We start from the raw sequence: 21,976 nt of genomic DNA, 5'->3' as shown, positions 1-21,976 counted from the left end.
TATATATATATATATATATATATATATATATATATATATATATATATATATATATATTCTGAAAGTAAATATTAAGGGTGTGTTTGAGGAGAAGGGGATTGAGGAGATTGGGGAGATACGTAAAACGAGGTGAGCCATTAGCTCATGATTAATTGAGTATTAACTATTTTAAATTTCAAAAATAGATTAATATGATTTTTTAAAGCAACTTTCCTATAGAAATTTTTTGCAAAAAATACACCGTTTAGTAGTTTGAAAAGCGTGCACGTGGAAAACGAGAATCAATCTCCCCTGTCTCCCCGGAACTTTTGATTCAACTACGAGAAATGGGGTGTGTTCTACATTCGTGATGAGACTGGGAACCTGTTGATGGCTGTAGCCGAAAGGTTGAAAAAGTTAGTACAAGATTTGAGGCATCTGCTGCTGCAGAGAGAACAGTGGTTTTGCTAGCGGAAATGGGCATTGCAACTTGCAAGCTTGGGTGCGTACAAGAGGAGAGGAAATCTGAATATACGACATGAGGTGAGTCACTGTCGTATGATTAATTAAGTATTAATTATTTTAAACTTGAGAAATAAATTAATTTGATTTTCATAGCAACTTTTTCATAGATTTTTTTTAAAAAAACACACAGTTTAATTGTTCGGCAAGCGTGCGCGTGAAAAAACGAGACAAATCTACTCTCTTCCATGCGCTGCCGAACACTGCCAACTATTTAATATATATTGTTCTCAATCTAGTTTAAGGTTTGAATGATTCTGAGGCAAAATAATGGTGTTAATGTTGTAATTTTTACAGTAGATAAACTTTTTGTGCTATCTAGTTATAATGATGTTAGACTCCAACAATGTCCAGTCGTGTTGCCCGTTCTTTTGTCGGATTTGGGAGCTTCCATGGAACGCGACAAATCATTTGTCCTGGTTTAATAACTTTGTAACTCGTGTGGTAGCTAGCCACTTAGCTTGTTTGGTAGGAGGGGTTAGGTCCTCCCGACATGCAAAATGAAATACGTATTATTGCATAATTAATTAAGTATTATTTTTTTAAAAAAAGGGTTAATATGATTTTTATAAAACAACTTTCATATATATATATTTTTGGCAAAAAACACATTATCTAGTAGTTTGAAAAGCGTCCGCGTGGAAAACGAAAGAGGTGAGTTGGAAAAACTGGGAGAATAACACAGTCTATATCATCGTCCTAATGGAATGTACTTTTCATGTTCTAAAAATAGCAAGGATCAAGGATGTGTTAGGAGGCTAGGAGCTATTATCTTACAAGGTTGTAATTTTATAATTTTCTTCTGCTATATCAATACGAGATCTCGCACTATTTTGAATGCATCGTTTTAAAAAACATGGAAATTTTTGTAAGGAAAATTAATGTAGGAAAAACTCCTACATAGTGGGCTAACTCTGTGTATCTCTGATGTTAAACTGGCCCTCAAAAGAAATCCTCCTTGGTCCAACATGAAGAGGTCCAAAAGGTAGTAGAATACCTTATGCATATGCTCTAGGGCTCTAGGCATGGCCCCTGCGTACTTTGTCCCGAGAGAGGGTACACCGTGTACATAGTCTGATCTTGACTGTCAGGGTTGTTTCCTAATGCAATGACAAATGGGACTATAAATCTATAATTACCCATACTTGTGTTCCTTCAAGTTGCAAACGTATAGGTCGCGTGCCATCTTAAGTGCCTGGTGAGCGATGGAATCATGATCCAATTGATAGACTAATCACCATCAATGATAGCCAAGTGAATGGAACCAAAATATCCCTGCGACGATCCTGCCAGCCTCAACATGCACAATCCTCCCCTCTCCTCTCCCAGCCTCCAAATGACCAAATCCAACCGTATCTCCCCACCGCCACTTAACAACACCGTCGACACAAACCCAGGCTGATACGGTCATGATCCGATCGCCCAGTTTAATTCCCGTCCCCACCCCCCTGAAAAGTTCGGTCCTGATCGTATCCTCATCGTCATCGCCATCATCATCAAAACCTGCAGCTGTCCCTGCGATCCTGTCATGTCGCGCGCAGGTGATCTCCCGATTCCTTCCTGTCACCCCCCCCCCCCCCCCCCCCCGAAAAGTGATCGCTTGTCCACTTCTGCAACACTCCCCCCCCCCCCCCCCTTCCCGCGTTTCTTTCTCGCATGACAGATTGTCAGGCGACGTCGCAACCGGCGCAACCACACGCTACTCTCCAAACAAAACCAACCACACCGCCATGTGCAGCGCCCACCCGCGGCGCGTACGCATCGATCGGCGTCCGCGACCGCGAGCCAGCCGCAACTTGCACACATGGGCGTACGTACGTACCCCCTCGCGCACATGCCCGCATAATCTATGTCCTCCCGTCGCCGCCGCCGCCGAGCCCGCCCGCGCGCGCCGTGAGCCGAGACGAGACGACTGACGAGAACGAGTAGTCTCCACCGCGTAATGCTGTCTCGCGTACGTCGCGCGCGGCGGATGCGGGTGCGGGGGGCGTCTCACGGCAATTTTGTAATGGCGCACGCGAGCCGCGCGCGCGGACGGGCGGCGTGGCGTGCAACTGGCTGCGGGAGCAAGTAGGGGGAAGTGGAGCTTTTCGGAATTATTGCGCGGGGATCCATGCACAAAAAAGTATCGGAATCTTCCTGATTGGGCATGATTAGATTAGATAACGCAGCGTAGCGTTGCTGCATCGTCAATCCGAGAGAGGGAGAGAGAGAGAGAGAGCCCACATGCTTGTCCTGCCATCTGGGAGGTTGGCGATGGCGATATGGCTTTGACCTGCCGAGTACAGTGTTAGTATACTAGTAATAACGATCTTTGCGGCTCATTGGTAGCTGTTAATTACTCTGTCGCCTTAACCATGCCTATATATGGGTATACATTTAGGTTCTTGCATGCTCTTCTTTCTCTAAGCACACAACTACCACCAACTAAGCACTCTTGATCTGCTGCCTGCCGAAACATTTTTTTGCTGGTCACTACCGACTGAGACCGGCTTCGATCTCTTCTTGCAACTCTCGCCGTCGCCGAGCGGCAGCTTAATTAGGTGCGTACTCATCCTCTGACCAGCACTGCATTTGCTACATAACAAGTAGGGAGTAATTTCGGTTTACTAGTTCAGATGTTGTTGCTTGACTAGATTAGATTATGATGATCCTGTCAAACGTGAATCTGCATTTCGCTGTTTAAGTGGTCTGCATTTCGCTGCTGCCCACAATCACATATTAAAGTTATCTGCAGCTGTGACGCAGTTCACAGCTGCATTCACTGCATTTTTTGTTTTTGTTTCCTGGAGAACATGTACTGCTACATCTTCAGAGCTAAGCTGCCGTGCATAACTATATCTGATGATCCGAGGCACGATCAGTTCTGTGCGCACAGTTTGGCATATCGTTTATTTTTGTCAAATGCCTAAGAGTCAGCGAGCAATCGAGCATCATCATTCTCTGATAAAGAAACGTTATGCATCCAGACATCTGGCGCATTTTTTTCTCAAGTAATGAAATGATTAAGAAATAAGTACACGCTCGATCGTGAGCGAATATTCAGAATACGGGTGGGTGGCGCAACTGCAGCCATATGGGCAAGTTGGCCAACCTGTACCCTTCTCGAGAAAATCAAGTGCCAACGTGTACAGAAAAAATGGAAGCAAGTAGCAGTACTACTACTTCCAGCACAGACGTAAGTTATCAACCATAGATAACAATATAATATTGTCATTATGAGAAGCTAATTGTGCCAGATTAGATCTTGTCATGCGTGTGCTGGAATATTTGCTTTGCTAAAAGCGTCTTGCGGCCAAGAGAAAACCCAGCGTGATTAACCTGACCCGGTCGGGTTCCGGTTGGGCCAGCTGGTCAAAGACTTTAGCTCTATAAACTTGTATACATCTAGCATCTAAGAAAAGAAAAATGCTACAGCGACTGTAGCCAATTCTCCTGTAAAGGGAAGTGATGCACTACACGGTTCTTTCTCATCATGTGAACCCAGGCAAGTGATTGTAGGAAGAAGAACAATATGCAAAGTGAGATATGTACCCCGTGAGTGATCGATCAGAACTTCAGAAGGTCTAAAAGCCGAATGAATAATGATCTTTTTTTTTTCGTAAAAAGATGTTATTAGAAGTATGTGCACCGTAGTGGGGTTTATCTCGAGGATGGAAAAGCGCCCAATTGCAGGAGGAGATGATGCTAAACTAATCAAGGCCACTACCTCCAGTCCTTCACCCAAAATCACATGCACGCGTCACTGTCCCCACCACCACTGCCTTTCATCCATTGTCAAGATCCATCTGACGGTTTGGATAGGTTCTCCTCAATCCCTTCTACAAGTGACCACACACACCAAATTCTGATGCGTACAATATCAGTTTTAGCAGTACTAAAGATATATTTTTTTGATAAACCTTATAATGCGTAGAAAAGAAAATTATTCCCCAATTCTAATGAGAAAAAACAACAGTATTAATTAGTAGTAGCACTAAATATATTTCTTTTAGATAATTTTTATGATAATAATCCTTATAATGCGTACTACTATCAGAAAAGAAAATATTCTGGTGATTTGTCAGTGAGATTTTTTCCCTGTTTTTCTGTGGTGATGCTGTGTGAGGGGGACTAGGAGTGTTCTAGTCAACTTACTGTTTTTATGACGAAGATCGCTGGACTGTGTGGACCGGGCCCTATCCGGGGGCCCAGCCCGGGCCCAGGGGCAGGACGGAGACGACTTTGGACTGACGAGTTTTAAAGACCTCGTCTTGGTTGGGATTAGCATATTAGCATATCATCAGCATTAGCGATACAAAGCTCTCTCCGGTTTACAACGAAACGCCAAGAAAACGAAGGCCACGAGGAGAGGAGAGGCGAGGCGAGGTGGACGCGTCCAAGCAGAATCCCAAATCCCAAGCCCTCTCTCTCTCTCGCTCGCTCGCGCAGGAGCGAGAGATCCCACTCTCTCCCCACCATTTCCCCCCCCCCCCCTCTGTGTCCCCTCCTCCTCCTCTACACCTGGTTGGGCATGGCGCTGCGGCGCGGGTGGAGACGAGCGGCGGCGGCGGTTGTTCTTCCTGCCGCCTCCGTGGAGTGAACCACCGACGACGACGACGAACAAGGTGACGATGGGATTCGGGTTTTCTTAATCTTTTCTAGTAGTACTAAGTTTGTTTCCGTTTAGGATCGATTCGTGTGGTTTTAGCGTTTGGAATGGCGCAGTGATTTGGTCTCTCTGGTTTGGTTTCCTGTTTTAATGGAACAGTTCGAGGGGAGACACGAATAGCCGATTAGGAATTCGCGGATTGTTTTCATCATTTTTTTCTCGGTTCTTTTTATGGGAATTTGGATTTTTCTAGGCATGAATTTTTTGTATTCTGCTGCGCAAATTTAGCCGAGGATTTGTGGAGTTCCCCCGAGAACAAAGCACTCGCCCACCACCGAAAATTCCGGTCGTTTTAATAGAGGGAAAGTTTCAAATTTTCATTTCTGTCGGTACGAAAACGGGTGAGCTTTTAACTCTCTCGGATCGCTTTATCGCCACGATGATCGGATTTTTGTTCCTTTTAATGGCGCGCATAGTCGAGAATCTTTAATGTTCTTTCAACCCCAGCAAATCAGCAATCCCTTTTCTGTTCATGTTTTCATTTTGCTACAGCCGCCAGATTTATAGCACTCAATTAATGCTAAATGATTTTGAAAAGTGCGAAACTTTAATCCGTCTGATTGCAGGTTCAGTGTACTCCTAAATCATTTTATTGAAGGGGAAAAACAAGGAAAGCGAAGAGTCAAAATTTCTTCCTTTTGTTTTAGGCCTGCATTTCTGCCACAGAATTTCGTTGTTTTTTTTTTTCCTCTCTCTCTTTGAACACCTTAATAAAGGACGCGGTTTTAATGGCCAACTACTCGCCTACGCCCTGAGCCTGCGTGGCCATCGGCGTAGAGGTAGGATAGCCGGCGCGCGGCGGCTGCGCACGTCGCTGACAGGTGGGCCCGTGCTGCCAGCCAGCCAAGCACCGGCACTGCGCGGTAGCAGCAGTTTTTACGGTGCCAGCCGCCCCCTAGTCGAAAGAATCAAAGAACTCTCTTTTACTTTTGTCCCTTTTTAGCCTTTCTGCGCTGTTTTTAGCTGTTGCTTTGTCTCGGTTACTTGGGATCTGCGCCCCCGTGTGGGTTCTTGGGGTTGGGGTTGGGCTCTCCTGTTCCTGTTCCTGCTCCTCATGTTGGGTGGGATCCCCGAGGTTGGGTTTTGCGTGCGTGGTTGGTGAGTTATTGGTTCAGGGAACAGTTGGCGTGGGGAGAGGCAAGGAGCATCCTGTGCTTTGTTCTTGTTTGTTTTTCTTGGTAATTAGATGCTTCTTCTGTTTCACTGTTTGCATTTTGTATTAGTTGTGCTCTGTAAATGGTTAAATTTGCAATTATCTTTTATGTCCATGTAGTCCATATTGTTGTACATTAGGAGGTAATGTTGTTGTTTGCTATATATATATCACGAGGCTGATTACCTGTGTTGCCAATTGCAGATGACATTTTGAGCACCGCGTGCTAACTTCACAGAGGGTGAGAGAACCCCCCTCTGTGTTGATTCTTTTTCTTGGGCTAGAAGTATTTCGGTTAGATATGCCAAGTTCCGAATCAGACAGGGATGATATCTTCTTTGATGCATTTGATGATGTTACTTCAACAAGGGAGCCTTCATTGTCAGATGATTGCAGCACAAGTGACGAAGGATTAGCATCAAGGAGATTTGAGTATGATATTTGGGGAAACGAGCCAATGAGTGTTGAAGAAAGGCGGCAAAGGTTCCTGAAGGGAATGGGGTTTGATGAATTTCTTGCTACCAGAGTGGATTTTTCTCAACCACAGGGAGAAATCACAACTGTTGGTCCTTTCGCTGACTTGGGGTTGGAGGAGAGTACTACCAGTGACATTTCTTCCGTGAATTCATCTGTTCCTGAGAATGAATCAGTTTCTGATGCCTCCTGTTGCATAGGAGATATTGACAGTGGCGAGAGATACACAGTTCAGAATGATGGATACGGCGAATTGACTAGCATGCTTAAGGATGTGGCATCACATAAGGTGGTGTCTCTTCTGGAGTTTGATGGCGTACCAGGCCTTTCTCAATCTGTTCAAAAGTTGTTGCGCAAGGTGTATAGCAGTTCTATGGAAGAGAAAAAGAATGTGTTTAATAAGAAAAAGGGTGTCAAGAGCTTGTGGAAGAGCTTCATGAAAAACAGGAGTTTTGGTGGAATTTGCAAGCACGACGTCAATGTAAAAAACTGCACAATAGGCATACCATCCAGAACAAAAGTTCAACATCGAAAGAAAAAAACTATGGAATTTTCTGCTGTCCATCTGGGTCAAGAAATCCAAGCTCACAAGGGTTTAATTAAAGTCATGAAATTCAGCCCGTCAGGCTGGTATTTGGCAACTGGTGGTGAGGACTGCATTGTACGGATATGGCAGATTATGGAAGTGGAAGCATCTTCGAAGTTGCATGGGGGAGACAACCCTCAGAACTATGATGATAAAATTACAATCATCAAAACGGAACTAGGAAGAGGGAAGAATCATGCCCTTGCAGTAGTGCCAAAGAAGGGTTTCCGCATTTCAGAGACTCCATTACATGAATTCCAAGGCCATACAGATGATATCCTGGATATGGCATGGTCAGAGTCAGATGTAAGTTTTTCTCTTGTATCTTACTATATTGCTAGCATACGCAATTAATCATACTCAAATTGCTTGTCTGAAAATACAATTTCTGTCCAATGTCTATCAACATGGTTTCATGTACCATAAACATATGTTAGCATATCTTCAATTTTTCATATGCTTACTAGGTCTGAACTGGTTTGACTGCAGTATCTCTTGACCTCATCAAAAGATAAGATGGTGCGTTTGTGGAAAGTTGGCTGTGATGGTTGTCTTGGACTGTTTAAACACAAAGACTACGGTAAGCAACATACTATTATAGTGTTCTTTACTACTAATTATTTGCTCTGTATGGTTTTCGGGCCCAGTTTTCCTTATAAACTGAGTAAATTCTCTTCTTCTAAATATAAAAGTTGGAACAAAGTTCCGCCTCGGTTTCAAAAAAGAATTATTTGCTCTGTGTTGATTATATCCTTATTGCGATGAAAGACAGTCTTATAATGTTATATGTACTTTGGGCTATTGCATTGACTTTTTTTTTCATTCCTTTGAAATTGTTAACAGTGACATGTGTTCAATTCAATCCTATCGATGAAAGATACTTCATCAGTGGTTCAATAGATGGAAAAGTTCGTGTTTGGGATGCTTTGGATAAGAGAGTAGTTGACTGGACTGATACACGGAAGATCATAACTGCTCTTAGTTACCAACCGGATGGAAAGGTTTGAATCTGATCAAAATGTAGTTTGAAATATTCTGCACAACTAGATGTTAATTATTAATTTGTTTTTTTTTCAAACCAGGGCTTTATTGTTGGCACTACTTCTGGAGAATGCCGCTTTTACGATCAATCAGGTACATAGAGCTCATTGTGCACACTACCTGCGTGCTTTCTGTTAGTAATATGACTATTGTCCCAATTGGTGTGTTTGTACGTCTAACTGAGCAGTTCATTTTCTTGATTAGGTGAAAACATCCAACTAGACAAAGAATTGTTTATGCAAGGGAAGAAGTCTGCTGTCCATCGGGTCAACAGTCTGCAGGTTGATTTCTACTCCTCACTTGGTTCGTTTAAGATTTCTTTAACAGTGATATCGACAAGCAATAATCTCCATGGAGTCGTTAATATCATTCCACTAATTTGTGGTTGTCATTTTGCAGTCACGTTCAAGTGATTCCTCTAGGATTACAATAACATCAACGGGTTCCAAAATTCGAGTTGCCGATGGTGTTGATATCATTCAAAAGTTTGAAGGTATATTTGCTAAACAAGATGCCATATTTCATTCCTGAGAAGTCTGTCATTTTATAACTGTTTTTCTTATACAGTAATATTTTGTGGCCTCAGTACTGATATCTCCTTTTATATACCTTCTGATGCAGGGCCTTGGAATTTGAAGGCTCTTTCTTCACCATCTTTAACATCAGATGGAAGATATCTCATATCTGCCGGATTGGATTCCAATGTCTACATCTGGAACTTTGACATTCCAAGTGTCGCCGATCATAAAGGCGAAGCTAAATCGGTTCGCTCCTGTGAGAAATTCTTCTCCAAGGACGTGACAACCGCGGTACCATGGCCCGGGCTGCATCAAGAAAGACAGCAGGTGAAGAATTCTTCCAGCCTGACTGAAGAATCCGTCAGTTCACCCATTTTGCACCGCCACGGGGAACGCCGTTCCCCCGCAGCGCGGTGTTTCGCTGACGGCATGAAGGGTACTCCGACATGGCCGGAGGAGAAGCTTCCACCTGCAAAAGCCGCTGATGCCCCACGACTGTCTGACTGTCTCTCCACGATCTCGCCTGCTTGGAACACGGTGATCGTGACTGCAAGTCGAGACGGTGTGATCAGGTCTTTCCACAACTACGGCTTGCCTGTGAGATTGTGATGATCTGCAAATGCAAGGCAATCAGCTTTGGTATAGTCTGACTCTGATTTGCGTGCGTGCGTGAGTGTGTTCGCTGAAGAAGAAGCTACAGAAAACTGTAGCTTTGGTGATAGCCTTTACTAACACAGTAAAGTTTTTTTGTTGGTAGTAGATGGTAGGAAGGTGAGGAGAGGATCTTATTTTTTTTGTACTGCGAATTCAGAATCTGAACTTGTGGTGCTTGTCGAAATGAGGTGGTCAATCCAGAAGCGTTTTTTCCCTCTTGTCCATATGCTTCTGTACCATTTCAGTCCATTTTTACCATGTACTGCTCCACTTGTGGGAAGACTTCTTCCCTCTGAATACTGAATCTGACCTTGATCAGAAAACAATTCAGAAATACTGGAGTACTACCTCTCTCCGAGGTAATTAACGAGCAGATCTAATAATTAAGAAAGTGCAACTAACCAGCAGCTGATGCGATGCCGTTGGCTCAGCTCAGCTGACGTCGCCTGCTATCCCTGTCATCCCTACGTAGGCCAAGCTGTGTGAAGTTGAGATGCTTTGTCTGCATTTTAGGGGGTGTTTAGATGGGGCTAAAACTTTTTAGCCCATGTCACATCGGATGTTTGGACGCTAATTTGGAGTATTAAACATAGACTAGTAAAAAAACTAATTTTATAAATGAGAGCTAATCCGCGAGACGAATTTTTTAAGCCTAATTAATCCATAATTATCAAAAGTTTACTGTAGCATCACATTGTCAAAATCATGGCGTAATTAGACTCAAAAGATTCGTCTCGCGAATTAGTCCAAGGTTATGGAATGGGTTTTGTAAGTAGTGTATGTTTAATACTCTAAATTAGTGTCTAAACATCCGATGTGACAGGGACTTGAAATAAGTCCCTAGAAACCAAAAAGGCCGTTAGTCTACCTCTAGTCAAGCAGACGAGGACAATCGCCGACCGCGTATGATCCTGGGCATAGCGCTTTCAGTCCGTGGTTCCTCCAGTTACTTATCGTTAGTCAGGATCAGGGGGGATCACCGTGACCAACATGTACATGCCGAGATGCAGTGGTGGTATGGGAGGGGAAGGCGGCCAAGCCTCACAATTTCTCTTCAGCTAATAACCGTGGTGTTAATAGATCAATCGATTGCCTAATTATTCTTTACCCGTCGACGGTGTGATGTCCGTGTTAACTTTATCAATCACAAGATAGCCGGCTTAAACTTTCAAAGATACTTACGAGAGTAAGAAGTACGTGTGTATTTATAAAAGTGAGTGTATGCGCGTTGTGATCATTTGTTTGCACTGTGTTTCATAAAAAAGACCAGTAAAACCAGCCGATTCAACAGAAAAATATGATCCTACAGCGAGAATTATTATACAACCCACTACTATAGAGTAGTCCAACGGGGCTGTATAATCTAAAAGTGAAAAAGTAAAGACACAAAGTTTATGGTGAGACCCTCTTCTCTTATCAAGTGTATAAATTAGCAGATTACCTATTTATATAATGCAAATCCATATGTGAAAAGTTTCTTAACATGAATGAATGTTCGCTTTAATGTTTTATGGGCTAGAAAAAGCAAGGAATGGTACCTTTGTGGTGGTTATAGCTGAAACGCCAAAGTGGATGATAAAAGGGAGCTATTTTTGGGAGCTTGACAAATATCAACCGAGTGCTGCTATTTGGTAGGTCCCCTAATACACGCGCTGTGATGGTAAGGGGAAGCCGAGGGAACGCATGTGGAAAATGAGACAAGACATGCACAACGAACGGCTCCATGGTCCAATGCACCGTGACCACGACCTCCGGCGGGGTAGGGAGAACAAATTTTGTGCCAAGTGTGGTAGGAAGGATGCACAGATGTAATATCTTGGTTAGTTGGGGAAATTTTTTAGGTTTGTTTGTTATATCGGATATACGAACACACATTTGAAGTATTAAACGTAGTCTAATAACAAAACAAACTACAGATTCTGCCAGGAAACTGCGAGATAAATTTATTAAGTCTAATTAATCTGTCATTAGTAAATGTTTAATATAGCACAACATTATCAAATCATGGCGCAATTAGGCTTAAAAGATTCGTCTCGCAATTTACACGTAAACTGTGTAATTGGTTTTTTTCCCCACATTTAATACTCCATGCATGTATCCAAACATTCGATGTGACGAGTGAAAAGTTTTTGTTTGGGAACTAAACAAGGTCTAAGTTATAACAACCAACTGGCCACATGCAATTTTTTCTATACGAGCTATATGTAAGTTATAACGTAATTATAATATAGTTATAAATTTATAATATAATTATATTTTAATTATACTATTGTCACATTTAATTTTTTCTACCAATCAATTGTCTAATATTGTATAGCTACTCCCTTTCTTCAATTATCTTGTTATTTGGCAAGAAAATTCTCATAGGTAGCAATACATTATTTTATGGGTGGATCTAGATACAGCTTGCATGGTGTGTTGGGCATAGGTTAAGTCTCTTGTTGGCACAGCTTACAGATCCAATATTTCTTAGAGCTGGATATTCATAACTCCATAAATCTATAAATCTATATTTGCGATTATTTTCATAACATTTCCTATTTTAGCTAAAATTTAAAATTTTAAACCACTTTAATATTTTAGATAAAATTTAAAATTTTAAACCTCTTTAATTAAACATTGAAATTTCAAATTTACAGTGAATATGGGTGTGTTCGGCTGCCATTTTTTCAGCTGCGGCTACGGTTGCAACATTTCAAAATTACTGCAGCTTACAACGATTTTGAACTACCGCAGCCGCAGCGGCTGCAGCAGCCATACCTGCCGAACAGGGCCTATGTGATCTGTAGTTGTGCCAACCGGACCTAAATCTAGAGTGAAACACACAAGCGGTCCCTAAACTAGGACTTATTACAATGTGTTGTCTCAGTTCAAAATTGTCATGGCTCATTCGGGATCATAATATAAGTCACGCTAAGAGCAGGTATAATAGCAGGCTATAAGCCAGCTATAAACATATTTTAAAGAGATAAAAAAAGAGAGAAGAGCAGCGGTTTACAGATCTGTAGCCAGCTGCAGCACAGACTTCAAGATGTAATGTGTGTATGACAGGTGGAACCATGTATTAATAGTATAGTAAGCAACTATTATATGAATTGACTATTACATTGGCTATAAATAAATGATTTGGAGACAGTAATAGGCTACTATTAAACTTGCTCTAACGCGGCTGCCACCCCTCCCTCCTGTCACCTCATTTCTTTCCCTCTCTATCAGCCAGCGGCAGAATCAACTAATACATCATTACTTAGGTTAATTAACTAATTAATTAGATAACTGTGTATTAAAAATTGTTACAGAGAGCCAGGCCACCGGCCGTCCCCTTGTCTCTGCCACTGTTGCCAGCGGTGCCTCTCAGTGGAGCTGTGTAGGTTGTTGCTGCTAGGGTTGAGAGGAGGGAATTTTTTTAGAAATAATATTATTTTAATGGAAAATTGCAAAAGTAGAAACTGGTCAGCTAAAATTGCAAGTTTAACATCATGTCAAACTACAGTTGTTCGACAGGGTTGTTGTTCACTTAAAAAAATAGAAAAGGACTAGAAAGAGCATGGCAGGGGGCCTATTGAACATCCAAAGTTCGATAGGTCTGCATGCACAGAGGTGCACAGTAGTGTATAGTGCGCATAGTGATTGATCTCTTTTTTTCTATCATTTTTTATCTCCTATCGAACAGGGGCAGTTCGATAGGGTATTTTTTATGCCCTGTCGAACAACCACAGTTCGACAGATACCCTGTCGAATTATGGTTGTTTGATATATCCCCCTGTCAAACTGTGGATATTTGACAGGGCAGCCGATCAGCTTCTACTTTTACAATTTTCCATTAAAATAATATTATTTCTAAAAAAAAATTAGGAGGAGGTGACAACCATATTAGCGTCAAGTAGGATTTCTAATGGGTCATGACAATTTTAGACTGAGATGACACACTTTAATAAGGTCTAGAATCTATGGATTTGGATTTTTCAAAGTATAAGAACCTATATGACACAATATAACAAATTTAGGAGCTGTTGGTGTATTTTACTTATAAATTTATATGCCACTAATTTTATCATATTGGTACGGAAAGAAAGGAGTTATGTCTACGTAGTTAGTATAGGACACTTGGTAATTCCCGTTCTATATGGACTCATTCATGATCCACAAGCCGTACTCGGGAACAAAGCAAGAACACAACAAAACTTATATTGTTGGAACTGAAACGGCCATAATAAAATTAGTTTGTAATTGATTCTCTATTAATAGTGCAAATCGGATAGCTAAATGGTGTCACCATGCATATGTCCACCTAAACTCCTGGTATGTTTGAGGATCGACAAAAAAGGGCAGGCGAAAATAGAGAAGAGATCACGAAACGCCCACACCTGGGTACGCAGAGAGCGAAATCAACCGCATGGCGGCGGCTTTTCGACACGCGGCGAAGGGTGTCGTCGGAGCCGGCGGCCGTACGTCGCGTGCTACGGACGGCGGCGGCGGCGGCGGCTACTATCCTCAAGGAGGAAGAATGGCGGGTGTTGCTGCTGCCGAGGCTAGCTTATCCCCCCGGCACCGGCGGCGCCAGGTCGACGTACGACGCCGCTCCTCCGCTCATTCACCTCCGCGGCCGGCGGAGCACCAAACCATCACACGCCGCGCACGCCGTCTCATCATACGAATCCGGCCGGCAACATGAGAGAATTACCTGCAACAACAACAACGACAACAACGTACGACTAGCCAAGTCGAGGAGAAGAAGAACGAGCTGCTCAAAATCTGCTACCCGAGATGGAATAATCCAGCGGTGAAATGTCCAACCAGGCGGACAAGAAGTTACTGCTCAGGCTGCTTCCACAACACTACCACCACCATCTTAAGCCTAAGGCGAATGGTGATAGCTAAGGACGGCGCTATTTCTTGAAATGGAGTGCAGTGAGCTATGTTTTGTATACAGGGACGGAGCTAGAATAAAATAAAAGGGGTTCCACTCGCTTACTTTACTCTGCTTTAAATCAAATTTAGCTTGATACGGGTGTCTATATTTAAACTGACGGGGTATATATATGGTCAAAATAGATAAACTATAGGTAAAAAAATTTTCGAACCGGGTTCCTGGGCACCCCCCTAACAATACTAGCTCCACCCCTGTTTGTACATGTACTTTCTCCGTTTCACAATGTAAGTCATTTTAGCATTTTCCACATTTATATTGATATTAATGTCACGATCACCGTGGAGCAAGGAGGATCGTGAAATGTGAGAAATGTTAGAGTGACTTACATTAGATAGATATATCTAGATAGACACATATATCTATCTAGATTCATTAATATCAATATAAATGTGAGAAATGTTAGAGTGACTTACATTGTCAAACGGAGGGAGTACATCACTATCACCGTGGCCTCGATCAAGCGTTTGTCTTCCAAGTCTATGTTGGAATTAATGAATGGGCCTTAGCCCACTCGAAGATTAATTCTTTGGAAAATCACAAAAGCCCACCTCATGAGATGGCATGCATGTGGAGTTTAGTACCACCTTGCTTATTCTAGGAGAGGGGGACCTCCTTAAAAGGGAGGATGCCCTCCTAGCCACTTGAAGCATGTGTGGTGGAGAGAAGAGGGGAAACACACGCGCGCGCTCGCTCGCCGGGCCGGGCCGGGCCGGGCCGGCGGCGCGCGTGCACGACGTACGCGTCGAATGGTCCGAAAAATTGGCTCCTCACCCTTGCGCAGATGCAGCCTCCTTTTGCAGTTTTGTTTTGCTGCAAATTCGGATTCGTTTTTGTTTTGGAAACGTTCCGAAAAATCCGGTGCGTGCAAACGGCGTGGAGTCCGGATAAGTTACGCGCGACTTATCCGGTTCGGTTACGCGCAGTAGAGATCGTGCGGGCGCCCTGATCAAGCGACCCTTCTCTATATAAACCGACTTGCCGTCTTCACGCAACGCTTGCGAATCAATCTAGGGTTTGTCTCCTACTCTGTACTGCGCCGTCGCTCGTAGACTACTCCATCCCGCTCGCCGGCGTGCACCGGCGATCGGGAGAGCAGGTCTCCAGAACCTTTGCCTTCGACGTTCTGCACCGGGAGAAGGCGGCAATAAGGTTTTTGGGAAGCGCTTCGCGCGACTGCTCCCTGTTCGTTCGCGACGGCTCGCCTTCCTCTTCGCTCGCGTGTTTCGTGCCTTCGTAGACACCTGCGAAAAGTTTCGACCAAGCAACCGGTCTTTCCGTCACCTCGGTACGTGTTCAATATGTTGCGCATATTTGATCTGTTCATGTTGTACTGTGTAGTTTACATGTATAGATCTAATGATGCGTTCATGCTAGTTTTCATCTGTAATGTCATGATTTATTTATGGAATAGATTAAATCATTATATATCTATAATCTCAACAATCCAAAAACCTTATTGTAGGCACTGTGATTTTACTATGGCTGGTTTTTCCGATGCACTGAGGCCGGATAAATTCACCGGTGTGCATTTTAAGAGATGGCAGATCAGGGTCACTCTGTGGCTGACAGCTATGAAATGCTTCTGGGTGAGTACTGGCAAACCTGAAGGAGTTCTTACTGCTGAACAGCAGAAGCAATTCGAGGAAGCCACTACTCTCTTTGTGGGATGCATTCTTAGCGTTCTTGGCGATCGTCTGGTCGAGGTGTATATGCATATGACCGACGCTAAGGAGTTGTGGGATGCACTGAATACTAAATTCGGTGCTACTGATGCTAGCAATGATCTGTATATCATGGAGCAGTTTCATGACTACAAAATGGCTGACAACCGTTCTGTAGTCGAACAGGCTCATGAGATACAAACCATGGCTAAGGAACTCGAACTCCTTAAGTGTGTCTTACCCGACAAATTTGTGGCCGGGTGCATTATTGCAAAACTACCTCCATCTTGGAGGAGTTTCGGTACTGCACTCAAACACAAGAGACAGGAATACTCCGTTGAGGGGTTGATTGCGTCTCTTGATGTTGAGGAGAAAGCTCGGGAAAAAGATGCCGCGTCTAAGGGCGATGGTGGGCAGTCCAGTGCCAATGTTGTGCACAAGGCCCAGAACAAGAGCAAGGGGAAATACAAAGCTCAGCAGACCACCAACTTCAAGAAGCAGAAGAAGAACAAAAACAATCCTAATCAGGATGAGAGGACTTGCTTTGTGTGTGGCCAAGTTGGTCATCTGGCTAGGAAGTGTCCACAGCGCAAGGGGATGAAGGCACCTGCAGGGCAGACTTCTAAGTCTGCTAATGTGACCATTGGCAACACTGGAGATGGAAGCGGGTATGGTAATTTACCTACTGTTTTTTCAGTTAATCAATCTACTAATTGGTGGGTTGATACTGGGGCCAATGTACATGTTTGTGCTGACATCTCATTGTTTTCTTCTTATCAGGTCGCACGGGGTTCCACCGTCCTAATGGGGAATGGGTCACATGCTTCTGTTCATGGTGTTGGCACGGTATATCTGAAGTTTACTTCGGGAAAGATCGTGCAGCTGAAGAACGTGCAGCATGTCCCTTCTATCGACAGGAATCTTGTTAGTGGCTCCCGTCTGACTAGAGACGGATTTAAGTTGGTTTTTGAGTCTAATAAAGTAGTCGTGTCTAAACATGGATATTTTATTGGTAAAGGTTATGAGTGCGGATGCCTGTTCCGCTTTTCCCTTTCTGATTTCTGCAATAAGTCTGTGAACCATATTTGTGGTAGTGTGGATGATGAGGCTAATGTTTGGCATTCACGTTTATGTCATATTAATTTTGGCTTGATGTCTCAGCTTTCCAGCATGTGTTTAATTCCTAAGTTTTCCATTGTCAAAGGTTCTAAGTGCCATAGTTGTGTGCAATCGAAGCAACCTCGCAAGCCTCACAAGGCTGCCGAGGAGAGAAACTTGGCACCACTAGAACTCCTACATTCAGATCTTTGTGAAATGAATGGGGCGTTGACGAAGGGTGGAAAACGATATTTCATGACATTGATTGATGATGCTACTAGATTTTGCTATGTGTACTTGTTGAAAACGAAAGACGAGGCTCTAGACTATTTTAAAATTTATAAGGCAGAAGTTGAAAATCAACTTGACAGAAAGATAAAAAGGCTTAGGTCTGATCGTGGTGGAGAGTTTTGCTCGAACGAGTTTGACTTATTCTGTGAGGAACATGGCATCATACATGAGAGGACGCCTCCCTATTCTCCCGAGTCTAATGGGATTGCTGAAAGGAAGAACCGCACACTGACTGACTTGGTGAATGCCATGTTGGACACCGTGGGACTGCCTAAGGCATGGTGGGGGGAGGCATTGTTGACCTCAAATCATGTGTTAAACAGAGTTCCTAACAGAAATAAGGACAAAACACCATATGAGATATGGATTGGTAGAAAACCATCACTTTCTTATTTGCGCACATGGGGGTGCTTGGCGAAAGTCAATGTACCAATAACGAAGAAGCGCAAACTTGGACCTAAGACTGTGGACTGTGTTTTTCTGGGATATGCTCATCATAGCATTGCCTATAGATTTTTAATAGTTAAATCCGAGGTACCGGACATGCATGTTGGTACAATTATGGAGTCTCATGATGCTACCTTCTTTGAGAGCTTTTTCCCAATGAAGGATACACATAGTGGTTCGAACCAACCCTCTGAAATAATTCCCAGTTCAATCACACCACCAGAACAAACTGAACATACACATGAACTTGTCTCTGAGGAGGATGTCAGTGAAGCTCCTCGAAGGAGTAAGAGACAAAGGACGGCTAAGTCTTTTGGTGATGATTTCACTGTGTACCTCGTGGATGACACTCCTAAGTCAATTTCAGAAGCATATGCATCTCCTGATGCAGACTACTGGAAGGAGGCTGTCCATAGTGAAATGGATTCCATTATCGCTAACGGGACTTGGGAGGTGACAGAGCGACCCTATGGGTGTAAACCTGTGGGGTGCAAGTGGGTGTTCAAGAAGAAGCTTAGGCCTGACGATACTATTGAAAAGTACAAGGCTCGGCTTGTTGCTAAGGGCTATACTCAGAAAGAAGGCGAAGATTTCTTTGACACTTACTCACCTGTTGCTAGATTGACCACAATTCGTGTGCTACTTTCCCTAGCAGCCTCACATGGTCTTCTCGTTCATCAAATGGACGTTAAGACAGCTTTTCTTAATGGAGAGCTGGATGAGGAGATCTATATGGATCAACCTGATGGGTTTGTAGTTGAAGGTCAAGAAGGCAAAGTGTGCAAATTGTTGAAGTCTTTGTATGGTCTGAAACAAGCTCCTAAGCAATGGCATGAGAAATTTGACAAAACATTGACATCTGCAGGCTTTGCAGTCAATGAGGCAGATAAATGTGTGTACTATCGCCATGGTGGGGGTGAGGGAGTTATTTTGTGCTTGTATGTTGACGACATACTGATATTTGGGACAAACCTTGAGGTGATAAATGAGGTTAAATCATTCTTGTCTCAAAATTTTGATATGAAATATTTGGGAGTAGCTGATGTTATCTTAAACATTAAGCTAATTAGAGGTGAGAATGGGATTACACTCTTGCAGTCCCATTATGTGGAGAAGATCTTGAATCGCTTTGGCTACATTGATAGTAAGCCTTCTCCAACACCTTATGATCCTAGCTTGTTACTTCGCAAGAACAAGAGAATTGCTAGGAATCAACTGGAATACTCCCAAATCATTGGCTCGTTGATGTACCTGGCTAGTGCAACTAGGCCTGATATCTCCTTTGCTGTGAGCAAGTTGAGCCGATTTACCTCTAATCCGGGAGATGATCACTGGCGTGCGCTTGAGCGAGTAATGCGCTATCTGAAAGGTACTGTGGAATTGGGGCTTCACTATACTGGGTATCCTGCGGTACTGGAGGGTTATAGTGATTTTAACTGGATCTCTGATGTGGATGAGATCAAAGCCACTAGTGGATATGTTTTCACACTGGGTGGTGGTGCTGTTTCATGGAGGTCTTGCAAACAGACAATTTTGACGAGGTCAACCATGGAAGCAGAGCTAACGGCACTGGATACTGCTACTGTTGAGGCAGAATGGCTGCGTGATCTATTAATGGATCTGCCTGTTGTTGAAAAACCGGTGCCGGCTATCCTTATGAACTGTGACAATCAAACGGTAATTGTCAAAGTGAATAGTTCTAAGGATAATATGAAATCGTCTAGACATGTGAAAAGACGATTGAAGTCTGTCAGGAAATTAAGAAACTCCGGAGTTATAACGTTGGATTACATCCAAACAGCGAGAAACCTGGCAGATCCCTTCACGAAGGGACTATCACGAAATGTGATAGACAATGCATCGAAGGAGATGGGTTTGAGACCCATGTGAGTTATACTATGGTGGTAACCCAGTCTATGTGATCGGAGATCCCGTGAATTAGATCCTGGGAAGAACAAACCATTAATAAACTAGAGGAGAGTACCAATATATATACCCTCTCCAAGTGAAGATGCATATACTCTCGTGAGCTGCAAGGCAGGTTGGCTATGCCTTAATGAGTTCTGTTGGCTTTAATTAGCAAAGATGTTGTCCTGCAGAGCATTCTTGAAAGAACTCACCTTTGTGAGCTTGACTGTTGGTCGCAGTCTATGAAGATTTTGGGTGAATCTTCTAGGAAGCTTACTAAAGACCTAGGAGTATGACTTATACGTTCCACCCGAGGGGTAGTCTACAGACGGTCTAGTACCAGATAAGACTTTGAGTGAAACTTGCTTGCACAAGACTTGCAATTCAAGGCGTAGTCCATTGTTCAAGTTGTGAGTAAGTGTAGCTTGGAGTTCTAGGTGGATGTTCAACCTTAATTGGTCTCCATCGAACCGCTGGTATATAAACAGTACATTGGAAAAGGCAAATCTCAGTGGGATTTTGAGATTTGGTGGGGGATTGTTGGAATTAATGAATGGGCCTTAGCCCACTCGAAGATTAATTCTTTGGAAAATCACAAAAGCCCACCTCATGAGATGGCATGCATGTGGAGTTTAGTACCACCTTGCTTATTCTAGGAGAGGGGGACCTCCTTAAAAGGGAGGATGCCCTCCTAGCCACTTGAAGCATGTGTGGTGGAGAGAAGAGGGGAAACACACGCGCGCGCTCGCTCGCCTCGCCTCGCCGGGCCGGGCCGGGCCGGTGGCGCGCGTGCACGACGTACGCGTCGAATGGTCCGAAAAATTGGCTCCTCACCCTTGCGCAGATGCAACCTCCTTTTGCAGTTTTGTTTTGCTGCAAATTCGGATTCGTTTTTGTTTTGGAAACGTTCCGAAAAATCCGGTGCGTGCAAACGGCGTGGAGTCCGGATAAGTTACGCGCGACTTATCCGGTTCGGTTACGCGCAGTAGAGATCGTGCGGGCGCCCTGATCAAGCGACCCTTCTCTATATAAACCGACTTGCCGTCTTCACACAACGCTTGCGAATCAATCTAGGGTTTGTCTCCTACTCTGTACTGCGCCGTCGCTCGTAGACTACTCCATCCCGCTCGCCGGCGTGCACCGGCGATCGGGAGAGCAGGTCTCCGGAACCTCTGCCTTCGACGTTCTGCACCGGGAGAAGGCGGCAATAAGGTTTTCGGGAAGCGCTTCGCGCGACTGCTCCCTGTTCGTTCGCGACGGCTCGCCTTCCTCTTCGCTCGCGTGTTTCGTGCCTTCGTAGACACCTGCGAAAAGTTTCGACTAAACAACCGGTCTTTCCGTCACCTCGGTACGTGTTCAATATGTTGCGCATATTTGATCTGTTCATGTTGTACTGTGTAGTTTACATGTATAGATCTAATGATGCGTTCATGCTAGTTTTCATCTGTAATGTCATGATTTATTTATGGAATAGATTAAATCATTATATGTCTATAATCTCAACAGTCTATGCATGGTTAATGGTTGCTACTAGTGCTAGTGACCTAGTGTTGAGTATATATATGTTGATTGACTCTTTAGTTCCAGAAAAAGTAGGAGTATATATGTTGACTCATTTTGCTGTACGTTTGCCTGCTGCTGTTTAGGAGCGAGTTCACTATTTCATCGTCGGAATGAGCTATTCCCTCCGTACCAAACTAGCTTTGTTTTTTTGGAGGCTGCTAATACAGCAGAATCCCGTTAGGACGGGATGATACCGGTTAAATATTAGGTCCTGCTACCTCTGAGGTATCATGTCCTGATACTTCACCTTTATCAGGCGATACTTGCGAGGTATCAGGTATCATGCGATTACTACCATGTATTATGTGATGCTTGCGAAGTATCAGGTGAAACATGTTAGGTATCAGACGATTCCTACTACTTATCAGGTAATACTTGCGAAGTATCAGGTGAAACCTGTCAAATATCAAGCGATTTCTATTATGTATCAGGTGATACTTGCGAAGTATCAGGTGAAACCTGTAAGGTATCAGGCGATTCTTACCACGTATTAGGTA

General features: G+C 43.5%; 1 protein-coding gene across 2 annotated transcripts; it reads left to right on the top strand.

Moving 5' to 3' along the window:
• The first annotated feature begins 4,799 nt into the window (after positions 1-4,799).
• On the top strand, positions 4,800-9,802 carry LOC4335815 (uncharacterized). Of its 2 annotated transcripts, none has more exons than XM_015778225.3 (8): positions 4,800-5,108; positions 6,510-7,671; positions 7,855-7,945; positions 8,209-8,366; positions 8,448-8,499; positions 8,611-8,687; positions 8,806-8,899; positions 9,028-9,802. In XM_015778225.3, exons 2-8 carry the CDS (start codon positions 6,607-6,609, stop codon positions 9,531-9,533), a joined length of 2,043 nt encoding a protein of 680 aa, XP_015633711.1. In that variant the 5' UTR covers positions 4,800-5,108; positions 6,510-6,606; the 3' UTR covers positions 9,534-9,802. The 2 variants fall into 2 exon arrangements, with proteins under 2 accessions (XP_015633711.1, XP_015633712.1); XM_015778226.3 differs by lacking the exon at positions 4,800-5,108 and adding an exon at positions 6,219-6,330.
• Positions 9,803-21,976: the final 12,174 nt, after the last annotated feature.

This window comes from Oryza sativa, chromosome 4, assembly GCF_034140825.1.
Source record: "Oryza sativa Japonica Group chromosome 4, ASM3414082v1".
Classification (NCBI taxonomy): Eukaryota; Viridiplantae; Streptophyta; class Magnoliopsida; order Poales; family Poaceae; genus Oryza; species Oryza sativa.
This window is presented reverse-complemented; position numbering and strand designations above follow the sequence as displayed.

What these genes read in the sequence shown, in the direction of transcription:
- LOC4335815 (XM_015778225.3), top strand. Translation starts at nt 6,607, where the DNA reads ATGCCAAGTTCCGAATCAGACAGGGATGATATCTTCTTTGATGCATTT. An exon ending in TGGCATGGTCAGAGTCAGAT is followed by an intron (nt 7,672 to 7,854) that starts GTAAGTTTTTCT and finishes GTTTGACTGCAG; the next exon opens with TATCTCTTGACCTCATCAAA. An exon ending in GTTACCAACCGGATGGAAAG is followed by an intron (nt 8,367 to 8,447) that starts GTTTGAATCTGA and finishes TTTTCAAACCAG; the next exon opens with GGCTTTATTGTTGGCACTAC.